At 43.9% G+C, this 19674-nt stretch overlaps 1 protein-coding gene across 1 annotated transcript in view; it reads left to right on the top strand.

The window, feature by feature from the left end:
• The first annotated feature begins 1917 nt into the window (after positions 1 to 1917).
• The window catches only part of LOC126484743 (lachesin-like), a 530047-nt gene continuing 512290 nt past the window's right edge, over positions 1918 to 19674 (top strand). Inside the window, exon 1 of the mRNA XM_050108338.1 lies at positions 1918 to 2002. Within this exon, the coding sequence (XP_049964295.1) occupies positions 1936 to 2002 (67 nt within the window). The 5' untranslated portion in view covers positions 1918 to 1935. The remainder of the gene's footprint in view (positions 2003 to 19674) is intronic.

The following is a 19674-nucleotide window of genomic DNA, read 5'->3' as shown; positions in this document are numbered from 1 at the left end:
GTACAACATCAGGCAAAAAAAAAAAAAAAAAAAAAAAAAAAAAAAAAAAAAACAGCCGTTACTTCATTAATGACGTGACGCCACTAGAGCAATATTTTACGAAAACGAGGAGAGATTTTGCAGTGAAGAGCACTTCTTGTTCTTCGAGGGTGCGCCGGCCGGTGTGGCCGTGCGTTTCTAGGCGCTTCAGTCTGGAACCGCGTGACCGCTACGGTCGCAGGTTCGAATCCTGCCTCGGGCATGGCTGTGTGTGATGTCCTTAGGTTAGTTAGGTTTAAGTAGTTCTAAGTTCTAGGGGACTGATGACCTCCGAAGTTAAGTCCCATAGTGCTCAGAGCCATTTGAACCATTCTTCGAGGGTGCCTTGTTTCATTGCGGGATGGAAGGCTTGCTACAGCACAGTCCACACAAAATGTTTACACCAACGTTTACATAATTTGTCTCTCGTGTAACTTGCTACAACACAATTTCACTAATCCTTCACAATGCTTGTAATAATGTAATTCTTAATGGGAGCGAAACTGACTAATGACGCAGCATTTTTTTTTAATTTTTACAGTCATTTCATACGCTCTCATTTCCATTTGCTGTCGCCACCTGACTCCCAAATCGCACTCTCGTGATGCAGTTAAACTTTGAATGAAATAATCAATACACTTAACGAGCTTCTTTACAATGACTTAGTTGTATACCGCTCACTGTGAACCGTATCAGCCCGTCCAGCAATGACCTCGGAGATTCTGTCTGAGGCCTTCGGGCCATTCAGGAGCCAGGAGATTCCTTGCTACAATAGCCAATAAGAAGTGACAGCTCTCTCTTTCTGGATGCATTTGGACACTGTAAGTACCAACCAGAACACCTCCACGTCGCAAAAGTCCCTCCTTCCTCCTTAAGTAAGGCTTTCTACCGACTGCACATTACATTTGGATTGGTACTAATTTGCCATAAATGTTCAAATACTGAAGTGGATAAAAACTATGTGATCTGAGGCTTTCCCGGCGAATGTGCTGTATCCTAGGTTCTCGGGTGTCCAGCCGGGTCCGATCGTCGAAGTTCCACGATATTTCGGCGAATAACAGTTCCGCCATCATCAGGTGGTGCTGATGGAATGATCTGTCTGCGCTATGTCCGTGATATTTATATACGCGGGGTCGCGGGTCGTACCCCGGCGCGGACGGTCGGGGGAGCACCGCGTGGCGGGAAAGGCTGGGGGGGGGGGGGGGGGTAGCTGCAGCCACTCCCGGTGGTAGGCGCAGTTCATCTCCGTCCGCCGTGGCGGAAGGACCTCGCGTCCGCTCGCACTGTTGCTCTTTGATGGCGTTTAATAATGATTTCCAGGCCTTGCTAAGTTGAAACCCGGTGTCCCTGTTGATGAGGTTATCTATGGCCTATGGGTTTCAACTTTGCAAGGCCTGGAAACCATTATTAAACACCATTAAAGAGCAACGGCGGGAGTGGAAGCGAGACCCTTCCGCCACGGAGGACGGAGGTGAATTGCGCCTACCACCGGGCGTGGCTGCAACTACCCCCCCGCCCCCCCTCCCGCCCACCACACGGCGCTCCGCCGGCCGGCCGCGCCGGGGTACGACTCGGGACCAAGCGGACATAAATACCACGGACACAGCGCATACAAATCATTCCATCAGCACCACCTGATGATGGCGGAACGGTTATTCGCCGAAATATCGTGGAACTTCGACGATCGGATCCGGCTGGACTCCCAAGAACCTTGGATACCGAGTAAAAGTGACACTCTAATTTATATAAATGCACTGTCACGCACATACAACTGCAATGACAGGAGCGTCTCAGAACTGAAGCTTCCAAGACGCCAACGTACCATATTGCTACCCAAGTTCTAAACGGGAGAAGTAAATCGGTGCGGTTTGCTTTTGTGCTGCAGGAGTCTGGTGAGAGCGGCGGTGATGTGAGGCCATGTTCCTGCTGGTGGTAGCCTCGTGGGTGGCGCTCCTGGGGGTCGTCCTGCCCGGGAACAACGTCGGTGAGTACCCACCACTGCCCTGCATGTCTACTCGTGTTCACCACAAGACTAGTAGCCTACTGCTTAGCTGACTGTAGAGGAGGCGAACATTGCGTCTGCAATTTGTACTCTTATATTTGATTTAACTACAGGTCGTTTAAAATTGATTTTACATTTTAGAAATAATAATTTATTTTTTATTTGAAAAAAAGAAAAGAAACTGGGAAGTCAGAAATTTAACTTTTACACACTTGTCTGAAAGAACAGCCGCTGTTGATGATCCACAGCTGCACGAAGTAATTTGAAATTTCTCGGGTTGATCCATACCTGATACAGCTGAAATCAGGGAATCCTCAGTAAGTGAATTAATTTCGAATTATTTCGCACAGCGGTGGATCGTCAACAGTGGCCGTTCTTCCCGGAATGCTTGTATGTATTATAAGCCTACCCCGGCACACGACGATAGCAACGTTGGTCTCGATTCCTGTTGCGAGATTTCAAGAAATGTTGGGAGCTAAATTCGGTGGACTACGATATAAGGCTGTACGATGTGCCACGTATGGAAGTCTGAGTTAGTCCGTGGAGAGAGTGCTGGGAGCCGGAGTGGCAAAGGCGACCGCTCGCGATAACCGGAAAATCCGACTCGAACTTCATTATGTCGCCGTTGGCTAGTTAATCTATACTTATAGCTGACGTCTAGTAATTCGCGTCCAGCGAATCTATTTTCAAAAACAGTTCAAAGGGCCGGTTATGAAAACGAAGAACGGCGACGTGAGTGACACATTGCTAGAGGCTAAGATTTTCATTGTTCAAAATGGTTCAAATGGCTCTGAGCACTATGGGACTTAACATTTGAGGTCATCAGTCCCCTAGAACTACTTAAACCTAAGGACATCATACACATCCATGCCCGAGGCAGGATTCTAACCTGCGACCGTAGCAGTCGCGCGGTTACAGACTGTAGCGCCTAGAACCGCTCGGCCACTCCGGCCGGCATTTTCATTGTTAGAATATTGTTCGAAGAGTTGTTTTATCCTGAGAGAAGATTTCAAAAAAACTATATAACAATTTAGTACCAAAATGCATTTATTCTCAAGGCAACGAAAAACAAAATATCGCATACAAAGTTTCAACATTTAATTTCAAGATGCCCTTAACGTAGTCCATACGAATGTTTCCTATATTTTACGGAGTTTGCTGGGAGATATACGTCCCACTAGATGCAACTTATGTACAAGGCAGCAGAATTACTATTGAGCGGTGTAGCAATGTTTCAAAACAGTATATGATACACAAGTAGAGTTATTTCAGACAGTCTTCGAAGAGAGGAGATTGTGATTTCGTTTTGTTTCCGTGAAAAAAAAAGTTCTCCGCCACCTATAAACTAATGCTGTCCTGTTTGATCGCTCACGGCACTCTCTATACCTACCCCATTATCCGTAGCATTTTCCCCCAAATTCCGAAAGTATCTCGCTGGATGGCAGCTTTAGACAGAAATAAGTATTATATTACTCCCAACGTCTGCGTTCTCCTTTAGTGGGACAGATGTGCTCCATCAACCACGAAGTAGTTAACGCCATACAAGATAGTCTTCCTAAATTAACATGCTCTATTTGTCTGTTATTAATGTTCCAACTACTGGGAGTGAGCTGGCAGGTGGCTGACTACAGATCTTCAGTAACTCTAACAGGTACTACCGTCCTCGTATTTACTGTTTAGTTGAGTATTCTGATGTTAGATGCTACGACAACCACCCCAGGTGAGATTTTAGGTGCATTTATTAAGATATGACAGGCTTCATTAAATACGAACAACGTCACGCTATCTGCAGGACAAGCCAAAGATTTAGGTTCAACTTTGTAAAATATGCGCATAAAATATTGTAAGCAATATTCACTAGCTCTCTTCGTATCGTAAATAATACAAAGTGGCCGACATCTGCTGGCGTCGTGATATAAAATACTTAAGTGCCTAGTAAAACATTGAAAGGTGCATGTTGACATCCAAATACAATGTTTCATCGGGAAATTTAGTTCCTCATCCACACTACTAACATCACCACCTCTCCACCTGTCCTACTCCACATCAGTACTTCCCCTCGTCTTTCCCTCTACATCTTTCCCCGTCCCTTCCACACTGATGTCACGAGTCTGCCCACACACCATACTTCTTGTCATGCTGTGTCTTCCAATTACCCACTCCGAAACCTACATTCGTGTCCATGTATGTTACCTATATTTACACTCACACTCTTCAACCCCACATTACATTTTGTCACCTCCTTTCCAAATCCTCTTTTTCCAGACAGAGCGAGGTGGCGCAGTGGTCAGCACACTGGACTTGCAATCGAAAGTTCAAAGGTTCAAACCTGCCTCCGGCCATCCGGATTTAGGTTTTCGGTGATTTCCCTAAATCCCTCCAGGCAAACGTAGGGATGGCTCCTTTGAAACAGCACATTCGATTACCTGCCCCACCACCGACAAAATCCGAGCTCGTGCTCCATCTATAATGACCTCAATGTCGACGGGACGCTAAACCCAGCCTTCCCTACTTTTTCCAGAGCGAGACCATTTTTGGCGAAAGTACAGTGCTCCTTTTTAAAAGAATGTCACCGTGTTTTAAAGATGTATACATTTTTTACGTCCTTCTATTTGAATATAAGCAACAATGAAAATCAACACTTTAATGTTATTTAAACACCAACGAAATTCATCTTTTTGCGGATTTTAAAACATCTATTAAGTTTTTCACCATTTAATCATATTTTTTCGCCATTACTTATTTTACTAAAGATTTTGTCTGAAGTTGTTGTACGGCTCGCAGCCCATCCTCTGTCCATATTGGATGAGAGGCTGAAGTAAGGCTAAAAAAGAGTGTACTTATAGGAAACAATAGTCTGTTGTATATATTGCATTTGTCGTTTTACACCTGTCATCGATTTGCTGTAGCCTATTCCTGCTTGTATTGTTTATTCTGGAAAGCAAGTTAAAATGGGTTCAAATGGCTCTGAGCGCAATGGGACTTAACTTCTGAGGTCATCAGTCCCCTAGAACTTAGAACTACTTAAACCTAACTAACCTAAGGACATCACACACATCCATGCCCGAAGCAGGATTCGAACCTGCGACCGCAGTGGGTCGCGCGGTTCCAGACTGTAGCGCGTAGAACCGCTCGGCCACCTCGGCCGGCTAAAGCAAGTTATTAATACCGTACAATTATAGTACACTATGTAAAAAACTTAGTCAGCCATTAAGACGGTGTTAACAAATTTAATCTAGTATAATCCTCCGAAAATTCACCTTGCAGACCGTCACAGCAGTGCTCTGATTCGCCATCACGATGGACAGCGAGACGACTGAGATACTAAGAACTCTCTTACGAAAAGGACTGAAGTGTTGGCAGAAGAGCCAACACCATGTTGCTAGAGGAGGCCGAAATGCACCCTTTTAAGCTCACGTAGATTGTCGTGAGGTCTGGAACAGTTAAGGGAATTTTAATAGCAAATAAAGTACGTAGTTGATGTAATACTTAACTTTAATCCATAATTATAGAACATCGGTCTGACGTTACAGGCATCATAAGATAAATATCTATTGATAATGGCGCCCTGCTAGCTCGTAGCAAATGACGTAGCTGAAGGCTATGCTAACTATCGTCTCGGCAAATGAGAGCGTATTGGTCGGTGTAGCATCGCTAGCAAAGTCGGCTGTACAACTGGGGCGAGTGCTAGTCAGTCTCTCTAGACCTGCCGTGTGGCGGCGCTCGGTCTGCAATCACTGACAGTGACAGTGACGACACGCGGGTCCGACGTACACTAACGGACCGCGACCGATTTAAAGGCTACCACCTAGCAAGTGTGGTGTCTGGCGGTGACACCACACTGTCTGTTTTGCAGACTCTATTATCGTAGTTGTTTAGAAAAGTGAGGTGCCAAATCTGAAGTTACTAATATGCAGAACTGCCGAATTCGCCAACTGAATTGCATGTTTCATGTTCACGCGTTTGTCTTCTCTCGTAATTATGACAGTCTCAGTCGCTCGCTAAAGCTCTTCGCAAAACTTGCTTCTTCCGATCTTTTAACTGGTGACAACGGCTCAACATTGAAGTCTGAAGTGGTTCCTGCCTGCTGCCATTGCTGGTTAGATATCTTCAAAGTTACAGTGTCACCCAGACTGGGATACTTGGTTCTCAAAAAGCATTACGCCCATTGTGTACTTATTTTGGTGACTGATTTTCAGAACCTGACACGTTTAACAGAAGGGACTAAAACAGAAATTCTGGCTTTGAATTCGTTCATGAAAAGTAGAACAATGTAGAAAAAATTACAGCCAATTAGATTTGAATCACTCGCGCTAGCAGCAATGGACAAAACAAAATCAAAAAGCCATGGAAGAGGGAGAGACAGAGGAATCTTAAAAAAAAGCAACTACGGAAGACAGGAGAAAAAAATCAAAGGAGAAAGAGACTTAACTATGAGATGGTGGGGGTATTTTTAATTTCTGGGAGAAAAGGTACAATGTTGTCAGGAGAAGGTGTTTCACCTTTCCCTCAAATGCAAGAGGGCGTAGAATCGTGTGCAGAGTGGAATGTAGCTTGTTACGAAGGTGAACAAAAGCAAAAGGGAAGGAGTTTGTGAATGATTTCTTGTTTGTGGATGGGGACAAATAGGACATTAGATAGTGAGACCTTGTGTTTTGATTACGAAGAGGTGACGATTACATGATCTCTGATTCAAGTTACAGGGATACATACACTTCCTGCGATACCGGTAAAGTAGACTTAGCTACAACCATCCCAGCTGGACAAAATACGCACTGACGTGGTCAAATAAACGGGTAAACGGAACTTGCAAATGTAACGCACGCAATAATTCATTGTTAGTTCTAACAGTCTACAGTTTTCGCATCGCAGTAGTAGCAATTTGGTAGAATGAGTAATAGAACAGGCTTACTTTCAGATTCTGTGGTCATATGTTCTGAAACTTTTGGAGGGTGCAGAGGTAAGTTGACGTCTTTCTGCATATGGGTAAGTATTTTCGGTCACGATTCAAGTAACATTCGTAAAAACTGTGGTAAATGTGACACGTAACATATCAAGGTGTCCTTACCATACCAACTATGTTTCATGTGACGTAATTTTACCCTGAGAATTTATTACGCTGAGATATAGAGATATCTTGTAAGTTCCAGACTGAATATTCGAGCGAATATCTGGATGATTTTCTCTACGCTACAGATATTTCCGTCTCACCTTTTCGTCCACAGGAGCAATAATATTGTTTTGAAATGGTTCTGACAAATCCAATTTTCCCCTTCTCCCACATTCAACGGAGAGAGACCCGCCAATTAATGTGGAAAGGGCAGTCTTCATTCGTGTGCAAGTTCTATAGCGAACGGCTGTTGATCGCAAAGCATTCCCCTCCGGACTATTCTGTGCGAAGTGGCATTAATTAGCTCATCACACAACAGTGTTTATGCTGTATTTTTGCTTACGAGCAACTGTAGTGCCTGTTCGCGTGTTCCAGAATTCGCGCATAATTACATTATCGTGCTGCTGTTACGCACGTCTATGCTCTAAAGCTGTTAAAGTGCTCGGCAAAATTACCTCATAATCCATTTACATATCCACGCTTGATGCAATTAAAAACAGATAACTGAACAGCTTCACGCATGTTCGGCACCGACACGGCTAAAAACATCGGTATCAACGCGAGAATTTCACTGACGTACGGTTGTGGGAAGCAGCAGCGTACGTGCGTTTAATGCCTCGCACGGTATGAGGTGTAAAGGAGTACTCCTGTTCCGTAACACATCCGTTCAGCCGACGGGCTTCTCTTTTTTTTATAGATTAAATAAAAACATCCGCAATAATTAACGGGATTTAATTAGTAGCGGCAATATTTATGCCGGTGGTGAATAATTCAGCGGACTCCGCCGGCGCGGAGGCGCGAGCCGCAAGGAAAACAAACAATTTTAATTTAAAATCCCGCGCGCCAGAACGTCGGCAACTTTCAATTTACGTTGGCTCCGCGCCGCCGAGCCTGCCGCGGTTCCTAATAAAGTGATTCCGTGGGCGGGTCGTGCTCTACCGAGCCCAGCCAGAGTTGTGTGCGGGGGAATCCAGGAAAAGCGGCTCTCAGCGGCAGGGCCACTTCCCGGGATTTGAAATGTCGAGCCGTCACGCGACAGATCATCAGAATAAGCGATCGAGCATCGCACAGAGGCTGCTCTGAGAAAAGTATATCCGATGCGTACTGCTTCTTTTTTTATTGTTTTTATTTGCCTCTGACCACAGAAATACATGCTTGGATGGTTGTCTTTCCGCTGAAGGTTCAAAATGGTCCAAATGGCTCTGAGCACTATGGGACTTAACATCTTAGGTCATCAGTCCCCTAGAACTTAGAACTACTTAACCGAACTAACCTAAGGACATCACACACATCCATGCCCGAGGCAGGATTCGAACCTGCGGCCGTAGCAGTCCCGCGGTTCCGGACTGCAGCTCCGCTGAAGGCATCAGTCTATTTCTTTCACGAATTAATTGAATTAAAAATTACCGAGACACGAAAACATTAACTTCTAGTAACACGGGTCAATAACTTCCACAAATTACTTAAATGACATTTTACGCCTTTAACTGCAACCGTTTCTATTGCGCTGTTGCCATTCCACGTTATTTTCCGTTGTCAAGCAACTACAAAGATATAATACAACGTACTGAGGAAAAGTAATAGTACAACAACAGCAAGGTAAGGAGCCCTAATACGTCCCGCTCCTAATTTCGTTCTCCTAGGAGTTGGTGAAAATGTTTAGCTGATCTCTGTCCATTGTATTGTAGAGTTTTTTGTGTGGAGCACGTGTGGTTTGCGTGCACAACATAATTCATTTTTTATGGTGAGGTGAGTTAGTGTAGTTCTTGTGTGAGCACTTATTTGTATTTAAGTCCTGGGCTGTGTTTCAATCGTGTGTTGTAGTTTCTGATGTACAGGGTGTCCGAAAAGTCTTTCCCTGATTACATAAATTGATAACTCAGGCTAGAAGTAAGATACATATATGAAACTGGTGTCTAATTGAAACTTCCTGGCAGATAAAAACTGTGTGCCCGACCGAGACTCGAACTCGGGACCTTTGCCTTTCGCGGGCAAGTGCTCTACCATCTGAGCTACCGAAGCACGACTCACGCCCGGTACTCACAGCTTTATTTCTGCCAGTATCTCGTCTCCTACCTTCCAAACTTTACAGAAGCTCTCCTGCTGTGAGTAGGGGGCGTGAGTCGTGCTTCGGTAGCTCAGATGGTAGAGCACTTGCCCGCGAAAGGCAAAGGTACCGAGTTCGAGTCTCGATCGGGCACACAGTTTTAATCTGCCAGGAAGTTTCATATCAGCGCACACTCCGCTGCAGAGTGAAAATCTCATTCTGGTGTCTAATTGTTTACAAACTATCAAAGTTTTTCTCACACATCAGTTAACTTCCACATGAGCACCCTTCGTAGCACGTAGCACATCTAGGCGATATTCAATTTCCGTCCAGAGATTAGCCAACGTCACTGGAGGAATCGATTCAACGACTGTGGTTATCCGTCGCCGCAGGGTTTCAAGATCTGGTACACGTGTTTGGTAGACCTCGTCCTTGACATAACCCCATAAAAAGGAGTCTAATGGGGTTATGTCAGGAGAGCGTGGAGGCCAAACCGTTGGCCCATCAGGACCAATCCATCGCCCAGGGAAGGTCATATCGAGATAGGCACGGACGTCCAAACCCCGATGAGGCGGTGCACCGTCTAGCTGAAACAAGACATCGGGGTGATACTGAAGCAGCTGAGGAACAGCATACGGTTGCAACATGTCCAGATACACTGCAGATGTGATGGTAGCCTCAGCGAAGAAGAATGGGCCGATAATTCGATCGTGCAATAGCGCGCACCAAACATTCACCTTTGGACTGCCTCTGGTGCATTCCACGAGCTCGCCAGGAGGTTTTGAACCCGAAATACGCACATTATGGGGATTCACTACTCCACTGACAAAAAAGGTCGCTTCGTCGGAAAAGGCAATTCGTCTGAGATAACCATCATCGTCCTCAATATGTGATAGCATTTCGACCGCAAAGTCATATCGACGTGTACTGGCATTGGGCAACAAGGCTTGAACGATTTGCACTTTGTATGCACGAAACAATAAACGTTTGTGTAAAATGTCATGGAGAAAGCTTTTTGGCATCTGTAATTCACGTGAGGCCCTGCGCACCGATTTCTTCGGACTTCGCAGAAAAGACTGCCTTACAGCTTCCACCCAGTCTGCTGAGGTTCTTGGTCGACTTCGGAACGTCAGCAACTGATCCTGTGTTCTTGAACTTCTCATACCAGGCTTTAATGCTCTTGACATCTGGTGGATGCCTTCCAAATGTTGTCTGAAAGTGTCTCTGCACTGTGGTTGGTGATCGTGTCTCATGGTACCACAGGACACACTGTGCCTTCTCCTGATTGGTTAGCATGGCTTCTTGGGCACTGCACCTCATCTACTACTTACGTGCTGCGAACCTAAAACAGAAAAAAAAACTTTGATACTTGTAAACAATTCGACACAAGTTTCATATTTGTATCTTACTTCTAGCCTGCGTTATCAATTTATGTAATCAGGGAAAGACTTTTCGGACACGCTGTATAATCGTAGTAGTCAAGGGTTGGGGTTGTTTTGGGGAAAAGAGACCAAACAGCGAGGTCATCGGTCTCATCGGATTAGGGAAGGATGGGGAAGGAAGTCGGCCGTGCCCTTTCAATTGAACCATCCCGGCATTTGCCTAGAGTGATTTAGGGAAATCACGGATAACCTAAATCAGGATGGCCGGACGCGGGATTGAACCGTCGTCCTCCCGAATGCGAGTCCAGTGTGCTAACCACTGCGCCACCTCGCTCGGTTGTAGTCAAGGATTTGGCCTCTCTGGATGTTCGTAATTTTGTCCTGCGTCCGGGGTCGAAATTTGGAACTGTTACTAAACACTGATTTCATTTTCTATTTATAAAGATCGCTTTACTTTTTTAACATGGGAAAACGCAATGGGAGAGAAATGGATTCGTTGAACGTAATACTTAGTTTGTTATCATTAAAAATGGTGTTTATTTACACACACACACGCAAATGCATAGAGTGGACATGTTTTGAAGGCTGAAAGAATGTGAAAACATTATTGATTCATGACATTGAAGTCAGTCATAGTAGTGATACTTTCTGGCAACTTTAGAATTGAAAATACAGTCAAATTAATAGTACTTACGAACACTTTTTTCGTGCTTTTGTTTTGCAGTGTTACCGTTTAAGACAGATACTGGCTTTAGTACGTTCAGCAGTTTAATTGTAACTTGCCTTAAAATGGGGCATGTGGCCTTTTCCGTAGCACTTCAGAGCTGATACAGATCCTAACATACTAAAGTGATGATATATGGGCCTCTTACCTGATGTACAACATATTTGTAGTTTGTTAACATTCACGTCATTTTAAGGTCTGATATCGTATTACAGCACAGGAATTTATGGAGGCAAAAGTGGTAAATGTCAAAGTTTCTATGTGGGACAAGCTACCAGGGGAGATTCCTGTAAAGAAATCATATATAGAGTTCCCCAAGGGTCAATCTTAGATCCGCAAGCGCTCCTCATGTAAGTAAACGACCTTCCGCCTAATAAGCAAGAAGCAAATTTAGTTCTTTTTGCCGATGACACTGTTATTTTAGTCAAGCGTACATACAGCAAATAAAAGAAACGGTAAACAATGTAACATTGCTCTTAACGGTGTGACTCACTGGTTTTCTGCAAATGCTCAAATTCTTAATTTGAAGAAAACACAAAACATTCAGTACTAGAGGTGGTACAACAATACCAAGTGTAACTCGGCGAGGAAATAGTAAATGGCGGGGAAATTTCAAAATTTTCAGGTGTCCAAACTGATGAGAATGTAAACCAGTAAAATCATATTAGGATCTCCTAAGACAACTTATTTCAGACACATTTGCGCTTAGAATCTTTGAAAATCTTTGAGAGAGACAAATCACTAACTTGACATATTCTGGATATTTTCATTCAGTAATGTGGTATGGAATAATGTTCTAGGGTAAACGTCTTTAAAAAACAATGTCTTCGTCGCTCATAAACGTGCTGTAAGAGTAATATATGGTGCTCACCCACAATCACCTTGTAGACATCTCATAAAGGAGTTCGGCATTGTGACTACTGCTCCACAGCTCATTTATTATCTCATGAAGTTCATTGTAAATAATCCCCTAAAGTTCAAAGCAAACAATGATGTATATAATTAGAAAAGCACAAGGAAAAGTATATTAATTATTCCACATTACGGGCGCCATTAGCACAAAAAGGGGTTCATAGTGTAGCCACTAAAAGTTTTGGTTCCTTACGCAACGACATAAAACGACTGCTAGACAGAAAAGCAATTTTTGAAACGAAACTAAAATACTTTCATCTTGACAACTCCTTCTATTCCGTGAAGAATTTCTATTATTGTAGTGTGTGAAAAGTATAAATCTGCTTATTCAATAATAATAAAAGAAAATAAAATTTACAGACGATCAACACGTAGCCATATATACAAATTAATTTGCGATGTCAGTGTACTCGTAAAAAAACTTAAGAAATATCCATACAACATGAAACAAAAGGGAGAACTAACAAGCAGGTGTTTCTATATTAGGTTGTCACTTGGCGCATATCTGTGTAATTACAATCGTTAACTGAAAGCATTGAGCAACCTTCAAATATAATGCATAGGACGGAAAGGAGCAGATTAATTGAAACTGGAGAAAATTGAGGTCTAAAGCACCTTACGAGTGTAACAGCAAGCGTACGATATACTCAATAAAGACACACATATTCCATTGTGCTCTAAGCATAGCTTATCTATGAAAACGGCATTTGCGGCGTACATACTCCAATCAGTTTTACTCTCTATGAAATGGAGTAACTCGATCATGCTAATTAGTTACTCTTTAATTTACGCTGTTTGCCCCATGTTTCTTCAACTAGTGTATAAATAACACAAATCTACGTATGTTATTCGATCATTGATAACAGAATAGTCCTTGCAGGGGACTCCTGTCTTGGGAGTACGTGAGCGGCAACCAGATGGGCCCTTAGCTAATAAGTCTGACATTACTTCCACTTACTTGTGTCGGGCTTCTTCTGTTTTCTTTCCTATCGGCCCCCCTTGACCAACTCTTACTCTTTCGATCACAGTGGTATTAGGTTTCGAGGCCAGAAAGTCTTTCATTTCTCTTTTCTATTCTCCAGCAATGAAAGACCTGAAAGGACCATGGAGTCTGCTCAGGCTGCCGATACCTATATGCAAAAACAAAATTGTGGGAAACGTCCACTAAAATTGGAGAAATGAATGAGACCTCAAGGAATTCAATGCAGCTCTGCTAACAAACCCTACTCCCACATTCTTGAAGACACAAGTTGTGAGACCCCTAGACAATGTATGACACACAGTGGATACGGGTTACAAAGCCAGTGGGAGGGGATGAAAGGCGAACTTCTTTTCGGAGCATATCGACTAAGGGAGATAACCCTGAAGAAAATCCTGGTCCCTCTAGAAGTGGTTTGAGCAGATGGTTGGTAACCAACTCTCAGAAAACGCTGCCTACTCCCAGTCCCCGAACGAGCCTCAGGAACGGGACAGTCTCAAAAGTAAATGTCAAAGCTATGAAAAAGGACAAACGAAAATGGATAGCCGGCCGAAGTGGCCGTGCGGTCAAAGGCGCTGTAACCTGGAACCGCTAGACCGCTACGGTCGTAGGTTCGAATCCTGCCTCGGGCATGGATGTTTGTGATGTCCTTAGGTTAGTTAGGTTTAACTAGTTCTAAGTTCTAGGGGACTAATGACCTCAGAAGTTGAGTCCCATAGTGCTCAGAGCCATTTGAACCATTTTTTTTTGAAAATGGATAAATGGACATATCAAAGTAGCAACCTGGAATGTGAGGCGAATTTCTCAAAAGGATGTAAAACCAGTAAATATACAAAGCGACATTAATATCGATGCTGTAGCACTCACAGAACCCAAGAAGAAATTAAGAGGAAATAAATATGTAGTGGATTACATTCTGCTGTATAGTGGTGTTGAACAGCATTGAAGAGCAAGCAAAGGTGTAGCACTATTCCTGCATAGAAAAATGGGAAAAGGAGCTTCAAGATTGTGTATACGTAAGGGAAAGAGTACTTAGAGTCAGACTGAAACTGGTAAGGGGTAACGCCAACTTTATAAGTGAATATGCACCTGAAGAAGGGAAAAAAGATGAGTCTGAAAGCTTCTATGAAGAACTACAGAAGACTCTGTAAATACAGTGCTACTGATCAGATTATTATGGTGGGTGTTTTCAGTGCGAGAGTAGGAAATATCCCAGCAACAAACGTTATAGGTCCGTTTGGAGAACCAATATGTAATGAAAATGGAAAATCAATAAGAGAAATACAGTCTGACGAATTAAAATCTGCACTAACATCACTTAAGAATAGAAAATCATCAGGAAACGACGGTATTAATGCTGAATTATTAAAATATGGAGGAATGACGCTACACTAACGACTGCGACATCTCTTCAACGAATGTTGGAAGAAGAAGAGTATTCCCAAAGACTGGGAAACAGCTAGAGTGATATCAATTTTTAAAAAAAGGAGATAAGAGCCTATGAAGTGATTAGAGAGGATTGAGTTTACTGGACTTAAAATACAAGGTGATGCTAAAATTTTAAATACAGGACTTAAAAACACAGCAGAAGCAGTACTGCATGAGGAAATAATGGGTTTTAGGAAAGGACGCTCCACAATAGATGCAGGTTTTATTCTAGAGCAGACAATAGAAAAACGGAGAGAGTATAATAAAGAAATACACATTGCTTATATTGAATTGAAAACAAAATACCTTTTGACAATGTCAGTAGATAGGACCTTTGGGAAATAATGATGAGTTGCGGATATCAAAGCATCTACTAAATTCGATAAAAACCTTACATCAAGACACAAATATCACTCTAGATCCCAATGGTAAAACAGCTAATGAGATACCAACTAACAGAGGGGTACGACAAGGCTGCTGCATCTCTCCAACTTTGCTCAAGATCTACATTAATGTAATAACAAATTTGTTCAAATGGCTCTGAGGACTATGGGACTTAACTTCTGAGGTCATCAGTCCCCTAGAACTGAGAACTACTTAAACCTAACTAACCTAAGGACATCACACACATGCATGCGAGAGGCAGGACTCGAACCTGCGGCCGTAGCGGTCACGCGGTTCCAGACTAAAGCGCCTAGAACCGCACGGCCACACCGGCCGGCTGAAATAACACATATATAGAAATCGGAATACATTCTTTTAAATAATTTACTATATGCTGATGCTGCAGTGATCCTAACAGATAAGGAAGATGACCTTCAGAAAGGAATCTAGTTGCTAAAACAAGTAAGTGCTAAATTTAACATGGAAATTTCCAAAGAATAGACCAAGATAATGGCCTTCATGGGGATAGAACGAATCAGAACCAAAATAGCGATAGATCAGAAGATTTTAGAGCAAGTAAACCATTTCAGTTACCTCGGATGTGAAATGACATGTGGCTATAGCAGAGATATTGAAATTGAGCTTAGTAAATTCAGCCAGGTATGTGGAACAATTAACAGAAACCTAAAACACAAAACCAGGAAAGACACTCAAATTAAATTTTACAAAATTGTTGCAGTTCCCACATTGCTCAATGGAAGTGAGACCTGGGTGATTACGAAGAAGCATGAAAGCCGGATTCAGGCACAAGGAATGAAATTCCTTAGTGGTTTTAAAAGTTGCACAAGAGAAGACAGGCTAAGAAATCAAGATATTAGAGAAGAACTGCAAATCTTTAGCCCCAGTGATAAAATTTGAGTCTACAGAAGAAAATAGAACGAACGTCTCTTCGTCATGGACTGTGCGGCTGGTCCTGGCGGAGGTTCGAGTCCTCCCTCGGGCATGGGTGTGTGTGTTTGTCCTTGGGATAATTTAGGTTAAGTAGCGTGTAAACTTAGGGACTAATGACCTTCACAGTTAAGTCCGAAAAGATTTCACACACATTTGAACATTTGATTTGGGAACGAACGTCTACAAAGAATGGAAAGTGTGAGACTTCCGTTAAAGGCAAGAAATTAGAAGTGCCATCGGAGGAGAGACAGAGGAAGACCACGACAGAGATGGGTACCGTAACAGGCAATTCCTGCCTACTACCTGAAGAGAAGATGAAGATGATTACATTCTTTGACTGTTTCCGTCAAGAGTGTCACACCGATACAAGGGCGCTGTTATTTTCAACATACGCCAACTCCGTAGTATACGAAAGGCGTTTAATAAGTAATGCAACACTTTTTTTCTGAAAGCACGTTGGTTTTACTCAGAATTCCAGTTCATCTTATTATTCGCAACTCTTTTGGCAGCGAAACCTTGTTCTTCGATGTAATCTCCGGTCACTGCGACGCTCTTTTGCCTCCTTTCTCTCTGGGCCTTTATGCCCACATGTCATCACTCTACCGATAGACGTCGGAGCCAAAGTCTTGCTGCATCAGCAACCTTTCCCTCATCCACGTACTGCTTCCCGGAAAGTGCATTCTTCAGTGGGCCATATAGACGGAAGTCGGTAAGCCTGAGACCTGGGCGATAGGGTGAATGAAGACCAACAGGCCAATTAAGTTTGGACGAGTGTGTCAGCACTACCAATAGAGACGTCCAGTGTCCACACGTTCCAACATAGCAGGAGTCACACCTGTGTGCAGTTGGTCGACCGGCACGTGAGAGATCAGACAGGTTTGCTAGCCAAACAGACGGAAGTCGGTAAGCCTGAGACCTGGGCGGTAGGGTGGATGAAGACCAACAGGCCAATGAAGTTTGGACGAGTGTGTCAGCACTACCAATAGAGACGTCCAGTGTCCGCATGTTCCAACTTAGCAGGTGTCCCACCTGTGTGCAGTTGGTCGACCGGCATGTGAGAGATCAGACAGGTTTGCTAGCCAAATGGGCGGAAGTCGGTAAGCCTGAGACCTGGGCGGTAGGGTGGATGAAGACCAACAGGCCAATTAAGTTTGGACGAGTGTGTCAGCACTACCAATAGAAACGTCCAGTGTCCACACGTTCCAACATAGCAGGAGTCACACCTGTGTGCAGTTGGTCGACCGGCACGTGAGAGATCAGTCAGGTTTGCTAGCCAAATAGACGGAAGTCGGTAAGCCTGAGACCTGGGCGGTAGGGTGGATGAAGACCAACAGGCCAATGAAGTTTGGACTAGTGTGTCAGCACTACCAATAGAGACGTCCAGTGTCCGCATGTTCCAACTTAGCAGGAGTCCCACCTGCGTGCAGTTGGTCGACCGGCACGTGAGAGATCAGACAGGTTTACTAGCCAAATAGACGGAAGTCGGTAAGCCTGAGACCTGGGTGGTAGGGTGGATGAAGACCAACAGGCCAATGAAGTTAGGACGAGTGTGTCAGCACTACCAATAGAGACATCCAGTGTCCGCACGTTCCAACATAGCAGGAGTCACACCTGTGTGCAGTTGGTCGACCGGCATGTGAGAGATCAGACAGGTTTGCTAGCCAAATGGACGGAAGTCGGTAAGCCTGAGACCTGGGCGGTAGGGTTGATGAAGACCAACAGGCCAATTAAGTTTGGACGAGTGTGTCAGCACTACCAATAGAAACGTCCAGTGTCCACACGTTCCAACATAGCAGGAGTCACACCTGTGTGCAGTTGGTCGACCGGTACGTGAGAGATCAGACAGGTTTACTAGTCCTTGATCCGAAAATGGCAGCCCACTTTCCTGACGACTCATCGCACCTTTGTTCACTGGAAGGTCTCCATAGACATTCTGCAACTGTCAATGAATTTCTGCGATGCTCAACGTTTCCGTTGGAAGAAACTCGTTGACAGGTATCTTTTGGAATGCAGTTCCGTTGTAGATGCCATTTTGAATTCTACGTTTATCGCCTCCACCTGTCGGAACTCCATTAAACTATAGGGTTTCAAGCCGGAATATTCCGCGATATCCTATAACAACAATTTCCGGATTTTTTCAACCGCAATTCGCCGAGGAAAACAATGTGTTGCACAAGTTATTGAACGCACCTGCTGTCAAATCATGTAAGTGTGTGAATGTTAACAGACTGTCGATTTGTTGTACGTACTATCCATTGAAATTCACGTTGGAATTGCTTTTTGTATGTAGACAGATAATATGAAATTATTATGTGAAATTACTGGCCGAGAGAGTCCGTTTGTGGTTGTTTGGTAAGCCTTTCTTTTTGACGTCAGTTCGGCGACTTGCGCCTCGATGATGATGATATGTAATGATGAGGACAAAACGAACATAGACGGCCAGCTGGGAATCTAACCAGAGACACTTGGATCTAGATGCAACTACGATAACCACTAGATCGTGAGGTGTGAACTATATGCATGCAGTGCCACATTACTAGCGGAGAGTCAAGAGGACCTGGAGAGGGGAATACATTGCTAATGCAACATCTGTGAAGAATACCATTTGATGAATTCAGAAAAAAGACTAAACCAGCGGCTTTTAATGTAAACTTCACTGTAAAGAGAAAGTTGTGTTTGTATTGCAAACAGAATAGATACAACATTTTTAACTATTTAGGTTGCCACGTCACATGTTAGTATGACGACGACATAATGAGGATATTACAAAAGTGCGGGAATATGCATTGTACAACGAAATTAAGGAATCACGTTTCAGAAATCCCGCCATTTTTCCCATTTCAGCGCAGAATTCCGAATATTGACAGAAAAGTACGTAATGGAGCAGAAGAATGGCGTCCTGCTATGTCACGCTCGGCCTCGGCGAAGTTTGATACAGCAAGGCGTCGACACGCGGGAGAAAAGGACCAGACCTCAGATGTTCGTGTGACGTGTAGCATGGGTTAATTACGTCACACTTGCACCGAATTTTATCACAATTCTATCCAACACCACTGTGGACATGTCACACTGCGCACAGTCTTCAAAAATGGTTCAAATGGCTCTGAGCACTATGGGACTTAACATCTATGGTCAGCAGTCCCCTAGAACTTAGAACTACTTAAACCTAACTAACCTAAGGACATCACACAACACCCAGCCATCACGAGGCAGAGAAAGTCCCGACCCCGCCGGGAATCGAACCCGGGAACCCGGGCGTGGGAAGCGAGAACGCTACCGCACGACCACGAGATGCGGGCGCGCACAGTCTTCACACCTCCGTCCTTACCCACCTCATATCCCTTCTCTACGTGCCTCTGCGACGGAAGTCTGAACTGTGACATACTGTGTTCATATAACGCGGTTTCTCGATGAGTGACCGAGGAAAGCATTTCGGACACACCGATGCTCAGAATCGATAGAAAAAGGCCTCAGGATGTGTCACAAGGGGCTTGAATGGAGCCATCTCTTTCTTCGTGGCGTTCTTCATCACACATTTTACTATCGAAAACGACAGTCTGCAGTGTGATGTCAAAGGTTAGACACTGCTGACCCCCCCAAAGCAAGTCAACATTTGCCAAATGACACTACGAGTTTGCAACCCCATTGACTGGGATCCCACCCATTTCGACTACTATGTGCCACGACTTTTGCTCTGATATACAGCCTAGAACAATTTGACGAAATTAGAACGTGAT

This window comes from Schistocerca serialis, chromosome 6, assembly GCF_023864345.2.
Source record: "Schistocerca serialis cubense isolate TAMUIC-IGC-003099 chromosome 6, iqSchSeri2.2, whole genome shotgun sequence".
NCBI classification, from domain to species: Eukaryota; Metazoa; Arthropoda; class Insecta; order Orthoptera; family Acrididae; genus Schistocerca; species Schistocerca serialis.
Note: the sequence above shows the minus strand (reverse complement) of the source record. Positions and strands in the feature narration are given on the sequence as shown.